This window comes from Saccopteryx bilineata, chromosome 12 (assembly GCF_036850765.1).
Source record: "Saccopteryx bilineata isolate mSacBil1 chromosome 12, mSacBil1_pri_phased_curated, whole genome shotgun sequence".
Lineage (NCBI taxonomy): Eukaryota > Metazoa > Chordata > Mammalia > Chiroptera > Emballonuridae > Saccopteryx > Saccopteryx bilineata.
The window spans coordinates 52,089,704-52,108,128 of NC_089501.1; the positions used below are offsets into that span (position 1 = coordinate 52,089,704).

Genomic DNA, 18,425 nt, shown 5'->3' on the forward strand with positions numbered 1-18,425 from the left:
CAGCAGAGTCAGAAGCTACTAGCCTAACCTAAAGCTTTTGGGGTACTAATTCCCACCATGGTGATCAAGTTCAAAAGTCCCTTGTTCTCCCGAAGTCTTGCTCTGGATAAGCACCTCATTGCAGGTACCTGCAGCATGGATGAAGTAAATGTTTTGCCACTGTGCGCTGTGGCAATAGATACTATTGGCACCCTGATGTTCCTGGACAACAGTGCCGTGAATGTGTTAACCCCAGTCACATAATTTAACAGAGCATACAGCCCCCTATACAGGCATTTATTTCCTGGGTGTTGTCTACTCATGGCTTCAGGTAGAGTATTAATCTGTTTAGTCAGCACAACAGGAACCACAGGAGGCATATCAAACAGGCAATTTAATACAGACACATGCATATACAATTGTCATAGCAAAGAGAGAAGGGTGTGCGAAAGGAGGAGGCTCACCCCGGACCGGAAGGGGCGATCGCTCTGCTGGGGCCGAGAGCCTGGTCTTGCCATAACGTTGACCAGGTGCTTCTGCAGTGACTGCCACTGTTAGGACTGTGCTGGTGCCACTGGACGGGAACTGGGAGCCTCCGTCCCTCTGGTCTGGGAAGCCAGGCTTCTTCATGGTCTAGCTGGAAAAGTCTCTCTGCTCCTGCCTTCCAGAATGGCCCACACTACCCGCTGCTAGAGACTTATGGAAAGCCAGGTGGCACAGGGCCAGGGATGTGGCGTTTGCAGGTTTCAGCTCCTGAGGTTACAAAGGAGATCGTAGGACAAGTGTGTGCTCTTTCTCAGGGTGACATTGGGAGATGTGTTCCTGCAGAATGAGGGGGTAAGCCAAGAAGGACGGTGCGCCAGGATTAGGGAGGCAGGGAGTCAGCACGAGAAAGGGCACTGGGGATGGTCACTAAGGCCAGAAAAGGAGAGCCATGGGCAGCGGCTGGGCAGCAGGCCCAGCGAGCACCCAGCCCCGCAGGGCCATGCTGGACCAGGAGGGCTGCAGGGTCTGTGTGGGTGGGGGAGCTCTCAGGACAGGAAGGAGGAACAGGAGCCCATCTGTGATGGGTCTGGATGCATTGAGAGGACATTCGTTCTGTCAGAATTGATGGAAAATTAACAATGAATACTTAGAAAACAAAGCAAGAAAAACCAAGGTTCAGGAAGCACAGAAGGTGGAAGGAAGGAAGTGTCATCGTAGTATAGACTATGTGGCTCGGCTTTTAATAACAGTTACATAACCACAAGGAGGTGAATGTTGACTGTGATTTAATGAACGTGTGATAAAACCAAGCCTCAAGGTTCAGAGAGAAGTTGTGTGTAGCCCTGGCCGGTTGGCTCAGCGGTAGAGCATCGGCCTAGCGTGCGGAGGACCCGGGTTCGATTCCCGGCCAGGGCACACAGGAGAAGCGCCCATTTGCTTCTCCACCCCTCCGCCGCGCTTTCCTCTCTGTCTCTCTCTTCCCCTCCCGCAGTCAAGGCTCCATTGGAGCAAAGATGGCCCGGGCGCTGGGGATGGGTCCTTGGCCTCTGCCCCAGGCGCTAGAGTGGCTCTGGTCGCAACATGGCGACGCCCAGGATGGGCAGAGCATCGCCCCCTGGTGGGCAGAGCGTCGCCCCTGGTGGGCGTGCCGGGTGGATCCCGGTCGGGCGCATGCGGGAGTCTGTCTGACTGTCTCTCCCTGTTTCCAGCTTCAGAAAAAATGAAAAGAAAAAAAAAAAAAAAAAAAAAAAAAAAGAAGTTGTGTGTTAGGATGAGGGGAGAGGTGAGGAGAGCTGACTCTTCACTGTTTATATTAAAAGTCAATAAGTGATATTTAAAACTAAAAAAAAAATCAAGAAATGTCCATATAAAGTAAGTTATTTACTTTTTTTTTTTTTTTTCTTTCATTTTTCTGAAGCTGGAAACAGGGAGAGACAGTCAGACAGACTCCCACATGCGCCCGACCGGGATCCACCCGGCACGCCCACCAGGGGCAACGCTCTGCCCACCAGGGGGCGATGCTCTGCCCATCCTGGGCGTCACCATGTTGCGACCAGAGCCACTCTAGCGCCTGGGGCAGAGGCCACAGAGCCATCCCCAGCGCCCGGGCCATCTTTGCTCCAATGGAGCCTTGGCTGCGGGAGGGGACGAGAGAGACAGAGAGGAAAGCGCGGCGGAGGGGTGGAGAAGCAAATGGGCGCTTCTCCTGTGTGCCCTGGCCGGGAATCGAACCCGGGTCCTCCGCACGCTAGGCCGACGCTCTACCGCTGAGCCAACCGGCCAGGGCCCATAAAGTAAGTTATTTAGATATATGAAGAGAAACCTAAGGGGAAAACGGCTAAAATAGTGGAAAATTATTTCTGAGGAGTTGGTAGGGGTAGATTAGGTTCGAGGACTTCCTTTTTTGTTATAGGCCTTATATAGAATTAGCTTTAAAAAACTGATTTACTGTATTACTTTGGTAAAATATTAATGTAATATTTTAAAGCTACCAATTTGGAGAGATTTTTACCAGACTGAAACATTATCACCTATGGTTTAATAATGTCAACACAAACACTGCTTTTTATTAAACTCTTCTCAAGATCATATGTTGTAAAGCAAATGCTTATGCTATCCAGCCTAAATATAGAGGCTTAGTGATTACCCAGGTAGTGTTTCCTGATACTTTTATTTTAGGTATCCTTAAAGTCTAATTCAGGTAATAATCAATGTATTCTAAAATTTCTTTACATACAATACTGAAAAGACTATTTAAAGTTCTTAATATTCATTCTGGACAGGTTGATATTGCTTTGGATGTTTTATTTCTTTAAGAAAACAGGCTCTCAGCCCTGGCCAGTTGGCTCAGTGGTAGAACATCAGCCTGGTGTGTGGATGTCCTGGGTTCAATTCCTGGTCAGGGCACACAGGAGAAGTGACCATCAGCTTCTCCACCCCACCCCTTCTCCCTTCTCCCTTCTCTCTCTCCCTCCCTCTCTTCCTTCCCCTCCTGCAGCCATGGCTCGGCTGGAGCAAGTTGGCCCTGGGCACTGAGGATGACTGTATGGCTTCACCTGAGGTGCTAAAATAGCTCAGCTGTCAAGCAACAGAGCAACAGCCCCAGATAGGCAGAGCATCATCCCATGGGAGTTTGCTGGGTGGATCCCGGTCAGAGTGCTTGTGGAAGTCTGTCTCTCTGCCTCCCTACTTCTCACTTTAAAAAAAAAGAGAGAGAAATAAAGAAAACAGGCTTTCTGCTCCCAATTTTATTGCTTTTTACATCTTTTCTGTTTCCTTGGCCCACAATTCCCTATGTGTTTTTTGTTTGATATCATTGTGGAGAAGGGGATAAAATAAAGAAATACAGAGATAGGAAAAAATCCCAGCAAACCAGTGGCCACTGTCCAAGGAAAGCTTGGGGCAGACTAAGCTGGAGGGGCTGTAGGGTCCAGTCCCAAAGGCAGGGCCTTTTTTAAAAAAGATTTTATTTCTTGATTTTGCAGAGAGAAGAGGGGGAAGCAGGAAGTATCAACTCATAGTTGCTTCACTTTAGTTGTTCCTTGATTGCTTGTCGTGTACGCCTCGACCGGACAAGCCCCGGGTTTCAAACTGGTAACCTTAGCATTCCAGGTCAAGGCTTTATGCACTGTGCCACCACAGGCCAGGCCCACAGGCCAGGTTTTTATGCAGTAGGGCAAACAAACTGCATTTGGTCAGAAGTAGGTTAATAGATTTCAAAGAGAAGTAAGGCTTAATTGTACGGGCTTTGTGTTGAGACTAGGAATCTCTGATTCTAGCTTTAAATTATCAAAGCAAAACCAGGGCAGATCTCTCTTAGTTTAGTGGAATGTCTCGTTTCTGGACTTGGAGGTAAATCATCTTTTCCTTATTTTTTCTTGATCTGCAATAATAAAACGACATTGGAGAGGGGAGAGAAAAATTATGAGGAGGCTTACAACCAAAATAAAGTGGTTATTTCTAATAAAGAAATAGAACAAGAAATGGATGTAGGTTTTATCTAGGATGAGTTTCACAGTGAGTTCTGAATGGAGCTTCTCAGTTAGAAAATGCACACGGAGCTTGGTGAATAACTAGGGTGGATGGAGTGGTTCCTAAGACTGTTATAGGAATGAGACGGGCCTAAGTTAATTATTTAAGGTGTTTTACTCTTCTCTGTAATAAAAAAATGTGGAAATGTCTAAATTTAACCTTACATAGTTAAAAAAGGAAGGTTGCAAAATCTAGACACTGTTATCATCAGTTCTCCAAATAGGATTTGAGAATTATTTTTACCAAAGTTTATTTACTTTTCGAACAGTAAGAAAAGTGAAAAATCAATTTGAAAATTTGTTCGAATCACAAGTTTCTCACTCATCTTGCCTTTGTGAATAGCAGGATGTTGTTGATACTCATAAGATGCTGCTTTCTTTCTTTCTTTTTTTTTTTTTTTCATTTTTCTGAAGCTGGAAACAGGGAGAGACAGTCAGACTCCCGCATGTGCCCGACTGGGATCCACCCGGCACGCCCACCAGGGGCGATGCTCTGCCCACCAGGGGGCGATGCTCTGCCCATCCTGGGCGTCGCCATGTTGCGACCAGAGCCACTCTAGCACCTGGGGCAGAGGCCACAGAGCCATCCCCAGCGCCCGGGCCATCTTTGCTCCAATGGAGCCTTGGCTGTGGGAGGGGAAGAGAGAGACAGAGAGGAAAGTGCGGCGGAGGGGTGGAGAAGCAAATGGGCGCTTCTCCTGTGTGCCCTGGCCGGGAATCAAACCCGGGTCCTCCGCACACTAGGCCGACGCTCTACCGCTGAGCCAACCGGCCAGGGCGCTGCTTTCTTTATTTCATTACTGTCAGACATGCTCTCTTAACGTGTTCCTGTTGATAGTAATCTTGAGATTTGGGTGCGGCTGCTGTGGGGTTCCCAAGCTCCTCACAGAATTACCCCCACCTGGAGGTACTTAGTCCTGTTTCAGTTTCTGGACCAGAATGAGATGGGGAGAGTAGCAGAAGCTACCCTGAATTACCCAGTGGTGCTGCAGTCCTCTCAGACTCCAGATATCGGTGCCCAGGCAAGTATATTGAGCTCCCAAAGCCTTTATGCTAACAACAGCAGTAGCAACAATAGTGGGGACAACAGCAGCAGTAACAACAACACAAACAACAGCAGCAGCAGAACAATAGTGGGAATAACAACAGCAACAACAGCAGTTACAACAGGAACAACAGCAGCAGCAGCAATAGCAGTGACAGCATCAATAACAGCCACAGAAACAATGGTGGCAACAATAGCAATAACAATAGTAGCAACAATGGTGACAATGACAACAGCAGAAATAACAGCTGGAACAACAGTAACAACAGCAGAAATGACAGAAGCGACAGTGGCAACAATAGCAACAACAGCAGAAATAATAGGAGCAACAGCAACAGTAACTGTAACAGCAGCAGCAATAGTGGGGACGACAGCAACAGCAACAGCAGCAGCAACAACAGGAACAACAGCAGCAGCAGTAATAACAGAAAAAACAATAGCAGCAGCAACAACAGTCACAATAATAGCAGCAACAATAGTGGGGACAATAACAGTAACAACAGTAGCAGCAACAGCAGTAGCAACAACAGCAGTGACAACAGCAACAACAGCAACAGGAACAATGGTGGCAACAATAGCAATAACAACAGTAGCAGCAGCAGTAACAACAGCAATGGTGACAATAACAACAGCAGAAATAACAGCAGGAACAACAGTAAAAATAACAATAGAAGTGACAGTGGCAACAACAACAGTGATAGCAATAAAAGGAACAACAGCAGAAACAACAATAGCAGCAGCAACAGCAGTCATAACAGGAGCAGCAACAATAGTAGGGACAACAACAGCAACCATAGCAGCAACAATAGTCGGGACAGCAATGGTGACAATGACAACAGCAGGAACAACAACAGGAATAACAGCAGAAATGACAGAAGTGACAGTAGCAACAATAGCAACAACAGGAACAATGGCAGCAACAACAGGAACAATAGCTGCAGCAGGCACCAGGCACAGGAGAACAGGGCCTGGGGTGTGGGGGCCGACTCCAGTGGGCTTGCCCTCCAACTGCTGAGCTATCATGCAGCTCCTGCAACTTGTCCGCCAAGAGGAAATGCCTTCTTGGGGTTACCCATCTTCTGGTGGTTTATTTATGTGAACAGATCCTAGAAATCCAGTTCATGTGGAATTTCCCACTTTAAAAAGTACCTAGTGAGCCAAGCAAAGCCCTTGAGACCCTGCTCTGGTGAGCTGCCCATGTGACCTCTGGATGGATTCAAAGGCCTCGCCCAACTCTAAGCTTCGAGCCCAAGGGGAAGCCTCGGACCCCGGAGATCCTTCTGCTGCAAGATTTGCCCAAATACTGAACGCGTTCAACAGGAACACTTTGTAGAGCAGATGACATTCAGGTCAGTTCATGGCACCAGGAGGCCAGAAATGGAGAATGGACAAAATGAAGATATCTAAGCCTACTGCATGAACAAACCTGCAGGGAGTGTCTCCTATATGTTTCTCTGCATTTTTTTAAGTTTACTTTTTGAATAGGTTGATACGGCTTCAAATTCAGGAAGTACAAAAAGTATACATTGACAAGTCTCCCTCCCACTGTGTCCCACAGTCACCCAATCCTGTGACGGCCAGTGTTATGGGTCTTGTATCCAAAGATACAAGTAAATATGCTTATCTATTTACTCCATGTGCATTTTCCCTCTTTTCCCCACAAACTGTAAACTTATACTTTCTGGTTTTTGCCTTTTTCATTAATAACATGTCTTGGAGAACTTGCCTTCTCAGTGTCTACAAAGCTGCTTTATTCTTTTCAATGGCTGTATGATATTTTATTGAATGATCTACTATAACTTATATAACTGGTCTCCAGATCAACGGGCAGAATTTTGTTACATATTAACAAAGTGCCTTAAAGAACAGTCCTGAGCCTCTGCTAGTGCCCACCCAGACTCCTAGACTTGTGGAATTGCGAGGTAAGAGGGTATGGACATTGGCAATTTTTATACTGTGGTCAGATTGCCCCTTGTAGACGTTTCCAGCCTGTCCCCTGCTGGCCATTGAAGACATTTGCTCCACAGTCTTTCCCGCCACAGTGTGTCCCCAAGCAGCTTGGTCATCAAGCATCCGAGTGGACCCTAATGCACACCGCATTTTTCACTGAATTATCTGTTCAAATCCTTTGCTCATTTTTTCTTTTTTTTCCTATTGAGTGGTTGCTTTTTTGATTTTGTTAGAGCTCTTTACAAATTGTGGAAATTAGTCCTTTGGAGAGAGGAGTAAATATTTTATCTAAGTTTGCTGTATATTTTAAAGTCTGCTGTATTTTAAAGCTTAGAGTAACTTTTTAATGCAGATTTTAAAATTTTTTGTGAAGGCAAACTTACAACTTACTGATCATGTTTTTTAATGGGTCCTGGATTTTTGGCCGTATTTACAAAGACCTCCCCCACTACAAAGGTGGAAGAAAGGTCTTCTCCTACAGTTTCTTTATTATTTTACTGTTTCTTCATTTGTACTTGCAAGCCTGACTCTGCTGGGATTGATCTCAACGTGTGTGATAGGAGAGAGTCTCCCTCCTCTTTCCTTCCGACCGGCCTCCGCGCAGGCGGAACACACGCGTGAGTTAGTTCACGTGGGACTTCCAGCTCCGTACCTCTGCATGTTTTCAACCTCATCGACAGTCTCGGGCAAGGTCTTCCCTCTGGTCTCTGGCAGCAGCAGCACCAGTCCTCCGGCCACCGAGCCGATCACAGCTGGAAGCCACACAGAGGCGCAGCACGTTAAGCAGGGAAGCAGTGGGGTCTATAGTTAGAACTCCCCGTATTTCTAAAAAAACCCTTTTTTGTGTGTGTAATTTTTTATGCTTAACAAATTTCTTTGCTACCTGACAACCCTACTCTCCACCAATAAATATTTGGCTGATCCCAAACTCCGTTGGATGACACTGCCTTATAGGGAGATGAAATACTTCACATTTTGAGTCAAGTTATTCTGGGCTGGAGGACCTTGCCATAAGAGTAAGGAAGTTTGGGGTTAGAAATAACTGTGAAAAAGAAAATCAACTCTAAGAAAAGAAAGAACATAACCTTGCCAACATAAAGCACTTAGAAAAGAAAACTGCGCCAGAAACTTTTATCATCACTGGCAAGTAGAAGTAATGAGTCACTTTTAAAGTGTTACTGTGAGACAGTGTTAAAAAGTATAGCCAGGACTTTGATCTCGAGTTCAGGTGTTTAATAAATTTCTAATTTTTTTTGTCTCTATCTCTAATTTTTGGTATATGGGGGGGGCATAATAGCAAACATTGTGTTTCTGTTTCTTAAATGCTCGTTAAAGGTTTGGGATGTTAAGCTTACATTTTTACATGTTTTTCTGTTATGAATGCAGGAAGTGGGATGTAGGTGCTTCACTAGTCTCAGAGTTTCAGAAAGAGGCACGTTGGACTCCCACTTCTGGGTCCTTAGGAAATGGTGGGGGTAGAGGCCCCAGAGCTCAGTGGTTCTGGGGGCCTGCCCCCAGCCGGGCACCTGCTGACTGGTCCTCGTGCTCTGGGAAGCTCTGCCCACTCCCCGAGGCTCCGGACTCCTCTCCAGAAAGTGGGGAGACATGCCCTCCTCCCAGTCTGAGGCTCAATTTGTTAAGTACTTAGAACAGTGCCTGCCGCATAGAGTGAACTAAATAGCCAGCCCCTCAAACACCTCTCCAAACCTCTGAAGACACACTTGGTTGTAACTCGTACAAACAGTGAACTTACTCAGCGGCTCTGAGTCTCTGGCCTGAATTATGAAGATAAGACACTCTAGTTGTTACCATCCACTTAGCATTTTGTATTTGCAAAGATCAGCCTAGTTCACCAATGCTCCCCTTATCCCCATCCCCCTGCTCTTTCATGCCGATTATCCAAACGTGCCGGTTTGCCGATTTTCAGGCTTCTAGGTTTTCATTTCTGGTCGTTTCAAGACCGGGATTGGTACAATATGATTGTGTGGAAAAGGAAGGGAAAGAAGTTGAAATGTAAAACCATTAGTTTTGACTCCTGTTAGCAACTCAGATTAAAAGCTGGTGAGGGAAGAAGATGAAACTACTGTACTAGCAAAAATAAAATGGAGAGTCATCACAGAGTTTCCTGTAAGTGTTGAAATGCAGCTACAACCCACCAGTGGATCTCCTGGGTCTGGGCTTTGCGTTGCTTTCTTAAATAACTTAAGGACACTCAAAGTAGCCATTCTCTGCCCAGAAATATCCCAGGGACCCATGGGCGACTCGCTGCCCACCTAAGGGAGTGGTTGAGATGGGGGGTCATTCCAGTGTCCTCCCCAGGAGGGAAGGAGTCTCGAGGGTGGGATGGCACTTTCTCAAGATGGAAGGGGGTTCTGGGGACAGGTCCCTCAGATGGTGCTGGGGGAGGAAGACATCTGGGGCATGCACATCCCGTAAACAGTGCCAGACATTCTGTGACCACATCGTGGTTATCTCAGGATAAGAGCTCCTGACCTTGGCCATCTTATTAAGCTGGAATGGGGTGGCATTCGTATGGCCTGGAGCTTTAACTGGCAGGACAACAGTAGTGGGAATGTCCCCTGAGTAGAGGAAGGAGCAGGGACACCTGTGTGTGACAACGTCAGAGTGAGGAGAAAAGCAATGGTCCCTTCTTCCTCCCAAATTCAGTGCGTGCTGCTTGCCCACGGTGATAAGTGTCACATTTTTGTCACATGAAAACTGGCTCAGAATGGGTCTTAAAGGGGACGAGAGGGGGCACTGAGGTATCCTGGCTGGCATGCAAGTGAATGTGCTGTGTGTGAATCTGAGGCCGCATCTGGGTGGCCGCCGAGGGGAGGACTGTCCCATTGTCTACGGCTGTGGGCGAAGGCCATGGGTGTGAAGGAATGGCATTGCCCAGGGTGCCCAGCCCCCTCTCACGTTCTGTGGACTTTGTGTCAACAAAGGCCTCTGTGTGTTCCTTCCTGATCATTAGATCTGTCCCTGTCACTGTCTGTCCGGCAGGCTGGTGGGGGCGGGGAGGGCTCTGCGTGGTGCTTTCCTGCAGCCCGGGAGAAGCACGTGCCCCTTTCGACCTGACTGCCGGAGGGAGCTGAGGCGGTGCCCCAACCCCTACAGGGGCTCCGAGTGCTCGTGCACGGTCTCTGTTTCCGCTGGGTTTGCAGCTGCTCTTTGTCAAGTTCCACAGCCTTTTCTTAAAGCAGTGAAGTGAAGGTCCGTACTTTTCTACTTCTACGTCTGGCTCTGGAGGAGGCAGACAGAGCGAGTGAGCTCTTTGACAAAGAGACTCAAGGAGAGTGGAAACCAGGGAGGAGAGAGCGAGGGGCTTCTTCAGGGACACTTCCTTCCACTGCATTCTTCCCTGACTTGGCACCTCTCCGGGGGGTCCTAATGATTCCCATACCTGAGCATCAGGAGCTATTGACAAGATTACTAAAACTAGTATTACTGACATTGACGGTATTACTTACTAGTCGTACTGAGTAGTTACTAACAGGCACCTCTGTTAAGGTAGAAGAATGGAGTCTCCCTGGAAAAATAGGTTTTCATTCAACATCTGTTAGGAATTCTTACCAAAAACTACCAGCGGGAGCTCATGCCAGACCTCGGTGAGCCGGTATACCAGGAACGGAGTGATGATGCCGCCAATGTCACACATGGAGGAGCAGACTAGGACACCCAGATTCCTGAAAGGCAGGGGGCCGATTTAACCTTTTTTTTTTTTTTTTGTATTTTTCTGAAGCTGGAAACGGGAGAGACAGTCAGACAGACTCCCGCATGCGCCCGACCGGGATCCACCCGGCACGCCCACCAGGGGCGACGCTCTGCCCACCAGGGGGCGATGCTCTGTGACCAGAGCCACTCTTAGCGCCTGGGGCAGAGGCCAAGGAGCCATCCCCAGCGCCCGGGCCATCTTTGCTCCAATAGAGCCTTGCTGCGGAAGGGGAAGAGAGAGACAGAGAGGAAGGAGAGGGGGAGGGGTGGAGAAGCAAATGGGCGCTTCTCTATGTGCCCTGGCTGGGAATCAAACCCGGTCCCCCGCATGCCAGGCCGACGCTCTACCGCTGAGCCAACTGGCCAGGGCCCCGATTTAACCTTTTAACCTATCACAGTGTAGTGTGCTGTCTCATCCCACCTCCAGTAAATGATGCCCCAAATCAGTACGGTGTTCGTGAACTGAGAAACATGTTCGTGTTATTTTCAGTGCACGTGAACGATACATGGTCCACCTCTCGTTTGTATTCTGTGAGGCTGGTTTTATATTCATTCCCGTGGAAACGCTGGGGGGTGATTTTTTCCCTGCACTGTCATCCCCGGCTTCCCTGTGTCTGGGGTCCCATTAGCGCTGTTTCCGCCTGCTGCCTCTGCTGGTCCTCTCCTGCGGCTCAGATTTCCTGCACTCTCCACTCATCTTCTGTGCTTTACCCCAGCCTGTAAGTGTGAAATGTGACCTGCCTACTGCCTTTCAATTCTCATCTTCCTGCACCTGTTTTGAAAAGTCAAGTGTCCTCTACCGGCGCCTGTGGTGTTCTAGCCAAGGAGCAAATGCCCCTCCTCCCCACCCTCTTCCCGCGGAGGAAGACGTGCTCACCTGATGAACGTGGGGTACAGTTCCGCATTGACCAGGCAGACCATTTCGTAGGCCAGTGTAACCCCCATTCGACCCAAGCAAGCGACTGTCACTCTTAGCCATTGGAGATCTGAGGGGAAACACAGCACTTCATGCACTGCACACGACCCCTGGTCTTCAAACTGTGCTCCAGGGGCCTTTGCAAGGGGAAATCCCAGGTTCCAGATTGGGACAAGACAGTGAAATTGGTTCTTCTCCACGGTCAGGACAATGCCAGCAAATTCTCCACATCTGTTTAGTTTTAACTTTAGACACAATTTTAATACTCCTATAACCTGAGACCTCAGCCATTAATGACAACAGAATTATATCAGTTTCCAAAGCTGGGCCAACTTGAATCTATTAGAGGCCACACTAAAGAAATAGCAAAATATGGGCATATTCGAAATAGTTGCTAATAACTGAAGGATTCAAGCAAAGCTCCATGTTGCTGAGAATTCTGTTGTAACAGTTTCACTCCCCTTCACTGAGAAAGTATTTTACAAGAAGGGAAAGGAGCTGAATAATTATTCATTGATGCCGTTTTCTAATTAACTCCACAGGATGCTGTGGGGAGGCCAGGGGAGTTGCCTAAATAACATCTGAGAAGTGTCGTGCTGGAAAAGGACTTGAACCCTGAGCCAGCTGCACGCCAAAGCCCGTGCTCTCTGCTCTGGGCAAGCTGGATGGCTTGTAGCAATTGGGTGTCATCGTGTGACATCAGGTAGCCATTGGCTGCGATTGTTCTCAAAGGCTGATGAGTGTGTCAGAAAGATGCTAGATATTTTATTTTTTTCCAAACTACTTTGGATGATAAATGACATGTCTTTCTATCAAAGGGCTGTGACAGCCCTCTTCTTAGGATCTCAGAGAGCAAGACCATAGCTGGGCCTGACACTTACCATCGGGGATAAAAACGGAGGCTAGACAGGCTGCCCCCGCCACCAGATTCGATCCAGCCCATGGATAGCGGCGACCCACGCGGTCGATGGAGAGGATGATGATGAGGGCAGCTGGGAATTCCATCAGGGCCAAGATGAAGAAGTCCAGGTAGATGCTGCCCCCCGCGAGGCCCGTGTGCATGATGAGGCCCTGGTAGAGGGCGGAGCCCGAGAACCTGGACAGGGAGGAGAGCTCAGGTCAGGGCCGGCTCTGAAAGCAAGTCACCGGCGCAGGGAGACTTCTGGAAAAACAAGGGTTGGCTGTAGTCACCTTTTGTTGTCATCTTATTATTGCTGTTCCCTCTATCCACTGCTTTTACACTATCTGACCCACTGCGATGGCTGGCTGTGACTTCAGAACCAGGAGAGGCAAAGAAATTATGCACAAATATAAAGCAATGCTATATATATATATATATATATATATATATATATATATCCTGCTCGCAAGAATTAGGGGATATTTCAAAATGAATATGAAGCTATAAAATATCCCCTAATTTTTGTGAGCAGTGTAGACACAGCACGGCGGGGTGGTCGAGCCTCACAGGATGGTGTGTGAAAGACCGAGGAATCGGGAACAAACCTCCAGCAGGACCAGCACTGACCAGACTTATCGCCAGTATCTGAGCGGTGACCTCTGGCCGGACAGTGGCCCTGGCCTGCTTTGTTCTCTGACTAATCTCTGCAGGGATCTAAAACCTAAGAACCAGTGTTACACCAGTCATTACTGGAAAAGAATGTGTATCCCAGCCCCCTCCCCATGCCCCCCAGGAAACCAGAGAGGAAGTGAAGAAAAATGGCTGAACTCCCAAATCCTCAATCTAAATATCATGTAAAATCTCACATTCTCACGGGTTCCCTTAGTCCCTCAGTCAGAAATGACTTACTCTGAGTTCCCAATATACCATATTCCCCATGTATAAGACGCACCTTAATTTTGGAGCCCGAAATTTGAAAAAAAAATGTATTACATAAAGTTATTGAACTCAAGTTTTATTCATCATAAAATTCATACCACTTCTCATCCGTGTAAAAAAGTGGGAAATACGGGAGATGACGTCAGAGTAATGGTGGGGTAGGAAGCAATACCGATAAATATCCTCCAAAACTCAACAAGATCTTCAACCAGAAACAGAAAAACCTATCCTTGGAGCCTCCAGATGTTTTGCAATAAACCCGAAGTTATGGTTGAGCGAAAAATTGGCTAAATATATAATCAAACCCCGAAGGAAACAGGGAGTAAGAAATGTTCTGCCTTTCTCACTAACCTAAACAGGGCTGCTTTCACTGGGAACTGAGAGTATAGACACTAAGGCGGGCAAAAAGGGTGAACAGATCCAGGCTGCAGCACAAACGGCCGAACCAGGCTGTGGCACGGAGATCCAAGCCAAGGAAAAAATGTTCCTGTGGCAACCCGGGCAATACAAGCTAACACCCGTGCCAAACCCAGACAAAGAAAGACAAGCGGGGCAGCCATTTTCCCCAATCTCCTGGTTGGCGCACACAAATAGTGGGCAAGAGATTTCTCCAAGTGCCTCAGCAGTGAGAGCTCGTGTTACCCCACAGAGAGGCAGAGTCAGGGGCCTTTGTGTGGACCGAAAGCAAAATCTAGGGCCGGCCCAGCACCCTGAAAAAGCCGTGCATGGGGAGGGAGCAAAAGCCAATTCCAACGCTGGAACTTTTCCATGCGGGTGGGGGTTTCACTCAGAGTGTGAGACTGCCGGCCTGATATCCTGGTCTGCGCACGTGGAGAGTGGGCAAGAGATTGCTCCCAGCACCTCAGGAGTGGGTGCCCGTGTTATCCCACAGAGGGGCAGAGTCAGAGGCCTTTGTGTGGGCCAAAAGCGGAATCTCCAGGCCACCCCAGCGCCCTGAAAAAGCCGTGCACAGGGAGGGAGCAAGAGCCAATTCCAATGCTGGAACTTTTCCATGTGGGCGGGGGTTTCACTCAGAGTGTGAGACTGCCAGCCTGATATCCTGGTCTGTGCGCACAGATAGTGAGTGAGAGTTTCCTCCAAGTGCCCCAGGAGTGGGCGCCTGCCCGTGTTACCGGACAGAGTGGCAGAGCCAGAGGTCTTTGAGTGGGCGGAAGCCCCGCCTGATTATGCTAGCAGCTCTGACTGACTGAGCCTTACCCAGAGCCCTGTGCTGAGTGGGAATAGAGTGGGGAGTGGCCAGCTCTTTGAGCCTCTTACTATCCAGGCAGAGGCAGCATCAACCCCATAGCTGGATTATCAGGCTACTAATTGAGGAAGGAAAGACTAGGAGAGAGGCTCCAGGAACACGGACTCTCTCACTGTCAGAGCCTATAAATGCTAATGAGTCTCGACTCCCAACGAGACTGAAGCACAATACATGACATCGCCATAGAGACTTATCAACTGCAAACCTCTACCTGAGCGTGCCAAAGGGGCAGAACCCGGGGTACAGAGTCACTGACCAGGAAGAGGGAGAGAAAAGAATAAGCAAGAAGATAACCTCTCAAAATCAAGAATAATCCGCAGACTTTATAACCTATCCCATTTTATTATATTTGTTCGTTTGTTTCTCTTATCTTCATTCTTGATTTTTTTTTCCTCCTCCAATTTGGTTGTTTGACTCTCTGTTGGTCTTACTCTCTCCTCTCCTTGAACTATACTACCCATAAGTGTTACATCTTCCATTATCTTTTCTTTCCTCTTCCTTTCTCTCTATGAGGGTTGCACTCCAAAACCCTTAACTCTCTCCTCTTTTTTATTTTTTCTTCTATTAGTGGTTCCCTCTTTTTTTTCTCTCTCCCTTTCTTTTCTCCCTCTATATTAGTTTCTTCCTTTCTCCTTTACGTCTCCTCTCATTCAAAAAATTTTTAATTTGTCTCCCCATTTTCCTGTTTCCCTCTTATTCCTCTTATCATAACTCTTAGTCAACCAACACCTAAAAGCAAATCATTTTATTCTTGACCTAAATTTTTTCCTTATTTGCTTTTTGTGGGTCCATATCCCATCTTTTTCCCCCCTTTATTACTTCTCCCCAATTCAGGCCCTCCATTATAGGATTTTCTCAAGAAAGAGGGGAGAGGAGAGGAAAAAAGGAGGGGGGGGAATAATTTCTTTTTAAAATTTTATTTTATTTTATTTTTCTTTATTTAATTATTAATTTAAGAAAAACTTTTTGATTTTTATTTTTTTAACTTTTTATTCTTTATTAAATCTCAATACTATCAACAAAACCACCCTCAGATGCCATTAAGGAAGAAAAAATCGAATATCATGGATACAAAAGAAAGAGAGGTAACACAGATAGATGAGGAAAAATCTATGGAGAAAAAATTTAATATATTGGAAACCTTGGAGTTAAACGACAGAGAATTTAAAATAGAAATCCTAAAAATACTCAGAGATATACAAGAAAACACAGAAAACAACTCAATGAACACAAAGAATATATTTCCAAGGAAATTGAAACTATAAAAACAAATCAAACAGAGATGAAAAACTCAATTCACAAGCTGAAAAAAGAGGTAACAAGCTTAGCTAATAGAACAGGCCAATAGAAGATAGGATTAGTGAAATAGAAGACAAGCAACTTGAGGCACAACAGAGAGAAGAAGAAAGAGACTCAAAAATTAAAAAAAAAATGAGATAGCCCTACAGGAATTATCTGACTCTATCAAAAAGAATAACATAAGAATAATAGGTATATCAGAGGGAGAAGAGAGAGAAAATGGAATGGAGAACATATTCAAACAAATAATAGATGAGAACCTCCCAAGCCTGTGGAAAGAACCAAAGCCTCAAATTCAAGAAGCAAACAGAACTCTGAGTTTTCTTAACCCCAACAAACCTACTCCAAGGCACATCATAATGAAATTGGCACAAACCAACAGCAAAAAAAAAATTCTCAAGGCAGCCAGGGTAAAGAAGAATACAACATATAAAGGAAGGCCCATTAGAATATCATCCGATTTCTCAACAGAAACTCTACAAGCTAGAAGAGAATGGACCCCAATATTTAAAGTCCTGAAAGAGAGGAACTTTCAGCCATGAATACTATACCCATCAAAGCTATCCTTCAAATATGAAGGAGAAATAAAAACATTAACAGATACAGAAAAGATGAGGGAATTTATCATCAGAAAACCCCCACTCCAGGAATTACTAAAGGGGGTTCTCCAATCAGATACAAAGAACAACAACAACAACAACAACAAAAAAAAACCACAAGTAAATCTCCAAGAAGAACACAATAAAACCAAATTTAAACTGTGACAACAAAAAGAAAGTGGGGGAGAGGATGGAGATCAACAGTAGCAAAGGACGATGGAGTGCAAAAGTACTCACAAAATAGTGCACTACAATGAACAGGGTAGGAACCCTTTTCATTACTTAAAGGTAACCACCATTGAAAAACCACCACAGAAGCACCTGATTTAAAAAAGCAACAGAGGAAAGATGTATGGAATACAACCAAATAAAAACAAAAGATAGAAAAATGAAAGAGAAGGATCAAACAAGATACAAAACTAACAGAAAGCAATCTATAAAATGGCAATAGGGAACTCACAAGTGTCAATAATTACACTAAATGTAAACGGATTAAACTCACCAATAAAAAGGCACAGAGTAGCAGAATGGATTAAAAAAGAAAATCCAACTGTATGCTGCCTACAAGAAACTCATCTAAGTAACAAGGATAAAAACAAATTCAAAGTGAAAGGCTGGAAAACAATACTCCAAGCAAATAACATCCAAAAAAAAAAAAAAAAAAAAAGCAGGCATAGCAATACTCATATCTGATAATGCTGACTACAAGACAGCAAAAGTACTCAGAAACAAAAATGGCCATTTCATAATGGCTAAGGGGACACTGAATCAAGAAGACATAACAATTCTTAATATATATGCACCAAATCAAGGAGCACCAAAATATATAAGACAGCTACTTATTGATCTTAAAACAAAAACTGACAAAAATACAATCATACTTAGAGACCTTAATACACGGCTGAGGGCTCTAGATCGGTCATCCAAACAGAGAATCAACAAAGATATAGTGGCCTTAAACAAAACACTAGAGCACCTGGATATGATAGACATCTACAGGACATTTCATCCCAAAGTGACAGAGTATACATTTTTCTCCAGTGTACATGGATCATTCTCAAGAATTGACCATATGTTGGGACACAAAAACAACATCAGCAAATTCAGAAAAATCGAAGTTGTACCAAGCATATTTTCTGATCATAAAGCCTTGAAACTAGAATTCAACTGCAAAAAAGAGGAAAAAAATCCCACAAATATGTGGAAACTAAACAACATACTTTTAAAAAATGAATGGGTCAAAGAAGAAATAAGTGCAGAGATCAAAAGATATATACAGACAAATGAAAATGACAATACGACATACCAGAATCTATGGGATGCAGCAAAAGCAGTGATAAGAGGGAAGTTCACATCACTTCAGGCATATATGAACAAACAAGAGAGAGCCCAAGTGAACCACTTAACTTCACACCTTAAGGAACTAGAAAAAGAAGAACAAAGACAATTCAAAACCAGCCAAAGAAAGGAGATAATAAAAATCAGAGCAGAAATAAATGAAATAGAGAACAGAAAAACTATAGAAAAAATTAATAGAACAAGGAGCTGGTTCTTTGAAAAGATCAACAAAATTGACAAACCCTTGGCAAGACTTACCAAGGAAAAAAGAGAAAGAACTCATATAAACAAAATCCAAAATGAAAGAGGAGAAATCACCACGGACACCGTAGATATATAAAGAATTATTGTAGAATACTATGAAAAACTTTATGCCACTAAATTCAACAACCTAGAAGAAATGGATAAATTCCTAGAACAATACAACCTTCCTAGACTGAGTCAAGAAGAAGCAGAAAGCCT

General features: G+C 45.5%; 1 protein-coding gene across 4 annotated transcripts in view; it reads right to left on the reverse strand.

Annotated features, from left to right (window-relative positions):
* Positions 1-360: 360 nt before the first annotated feature.
* The window catches only part of SLC22A2 (solute carrier family 22 member 2), a 36,181-nt gene continuing 18,116 nt past the window's right edge, over positions 361-18,425 (reverse strand). Inside the window, exons 7-11 of one of the 4 annotated variants that reach the window (XM_066248233.1) lie at positions 12,502-12,716; positions 11,582-11,690; positions 10,564-10,676; positions 7,643-7,742; positions 361-801 (exon numbers count right to left, since the gene is read on the reverse strand). In XM_066248233.1, coding sequence (XP_066104330.1) covers positions 726-801; positions 7,643-7,742; positions 10,564-10,676; positions 11,582-11,690; positions 12,502-12,716 — 613 coding nt within the window. In that variant the 3' untranslated portion in view covers positions 361-725. Of the gene's footprint in view, positions 802-2,259; positions 2,860-2,923; positions 3,848-7,642; positions 7,743-10,563; positions 10,677-11,581; positions 11,691-12,501; positions 12,717-18,425 lie in introns of those variants that run through there. The other 3 variants (XM_066248236.1, XM_066248235.1, XM_066248234.1) reach the window with 3 other exon arrangements.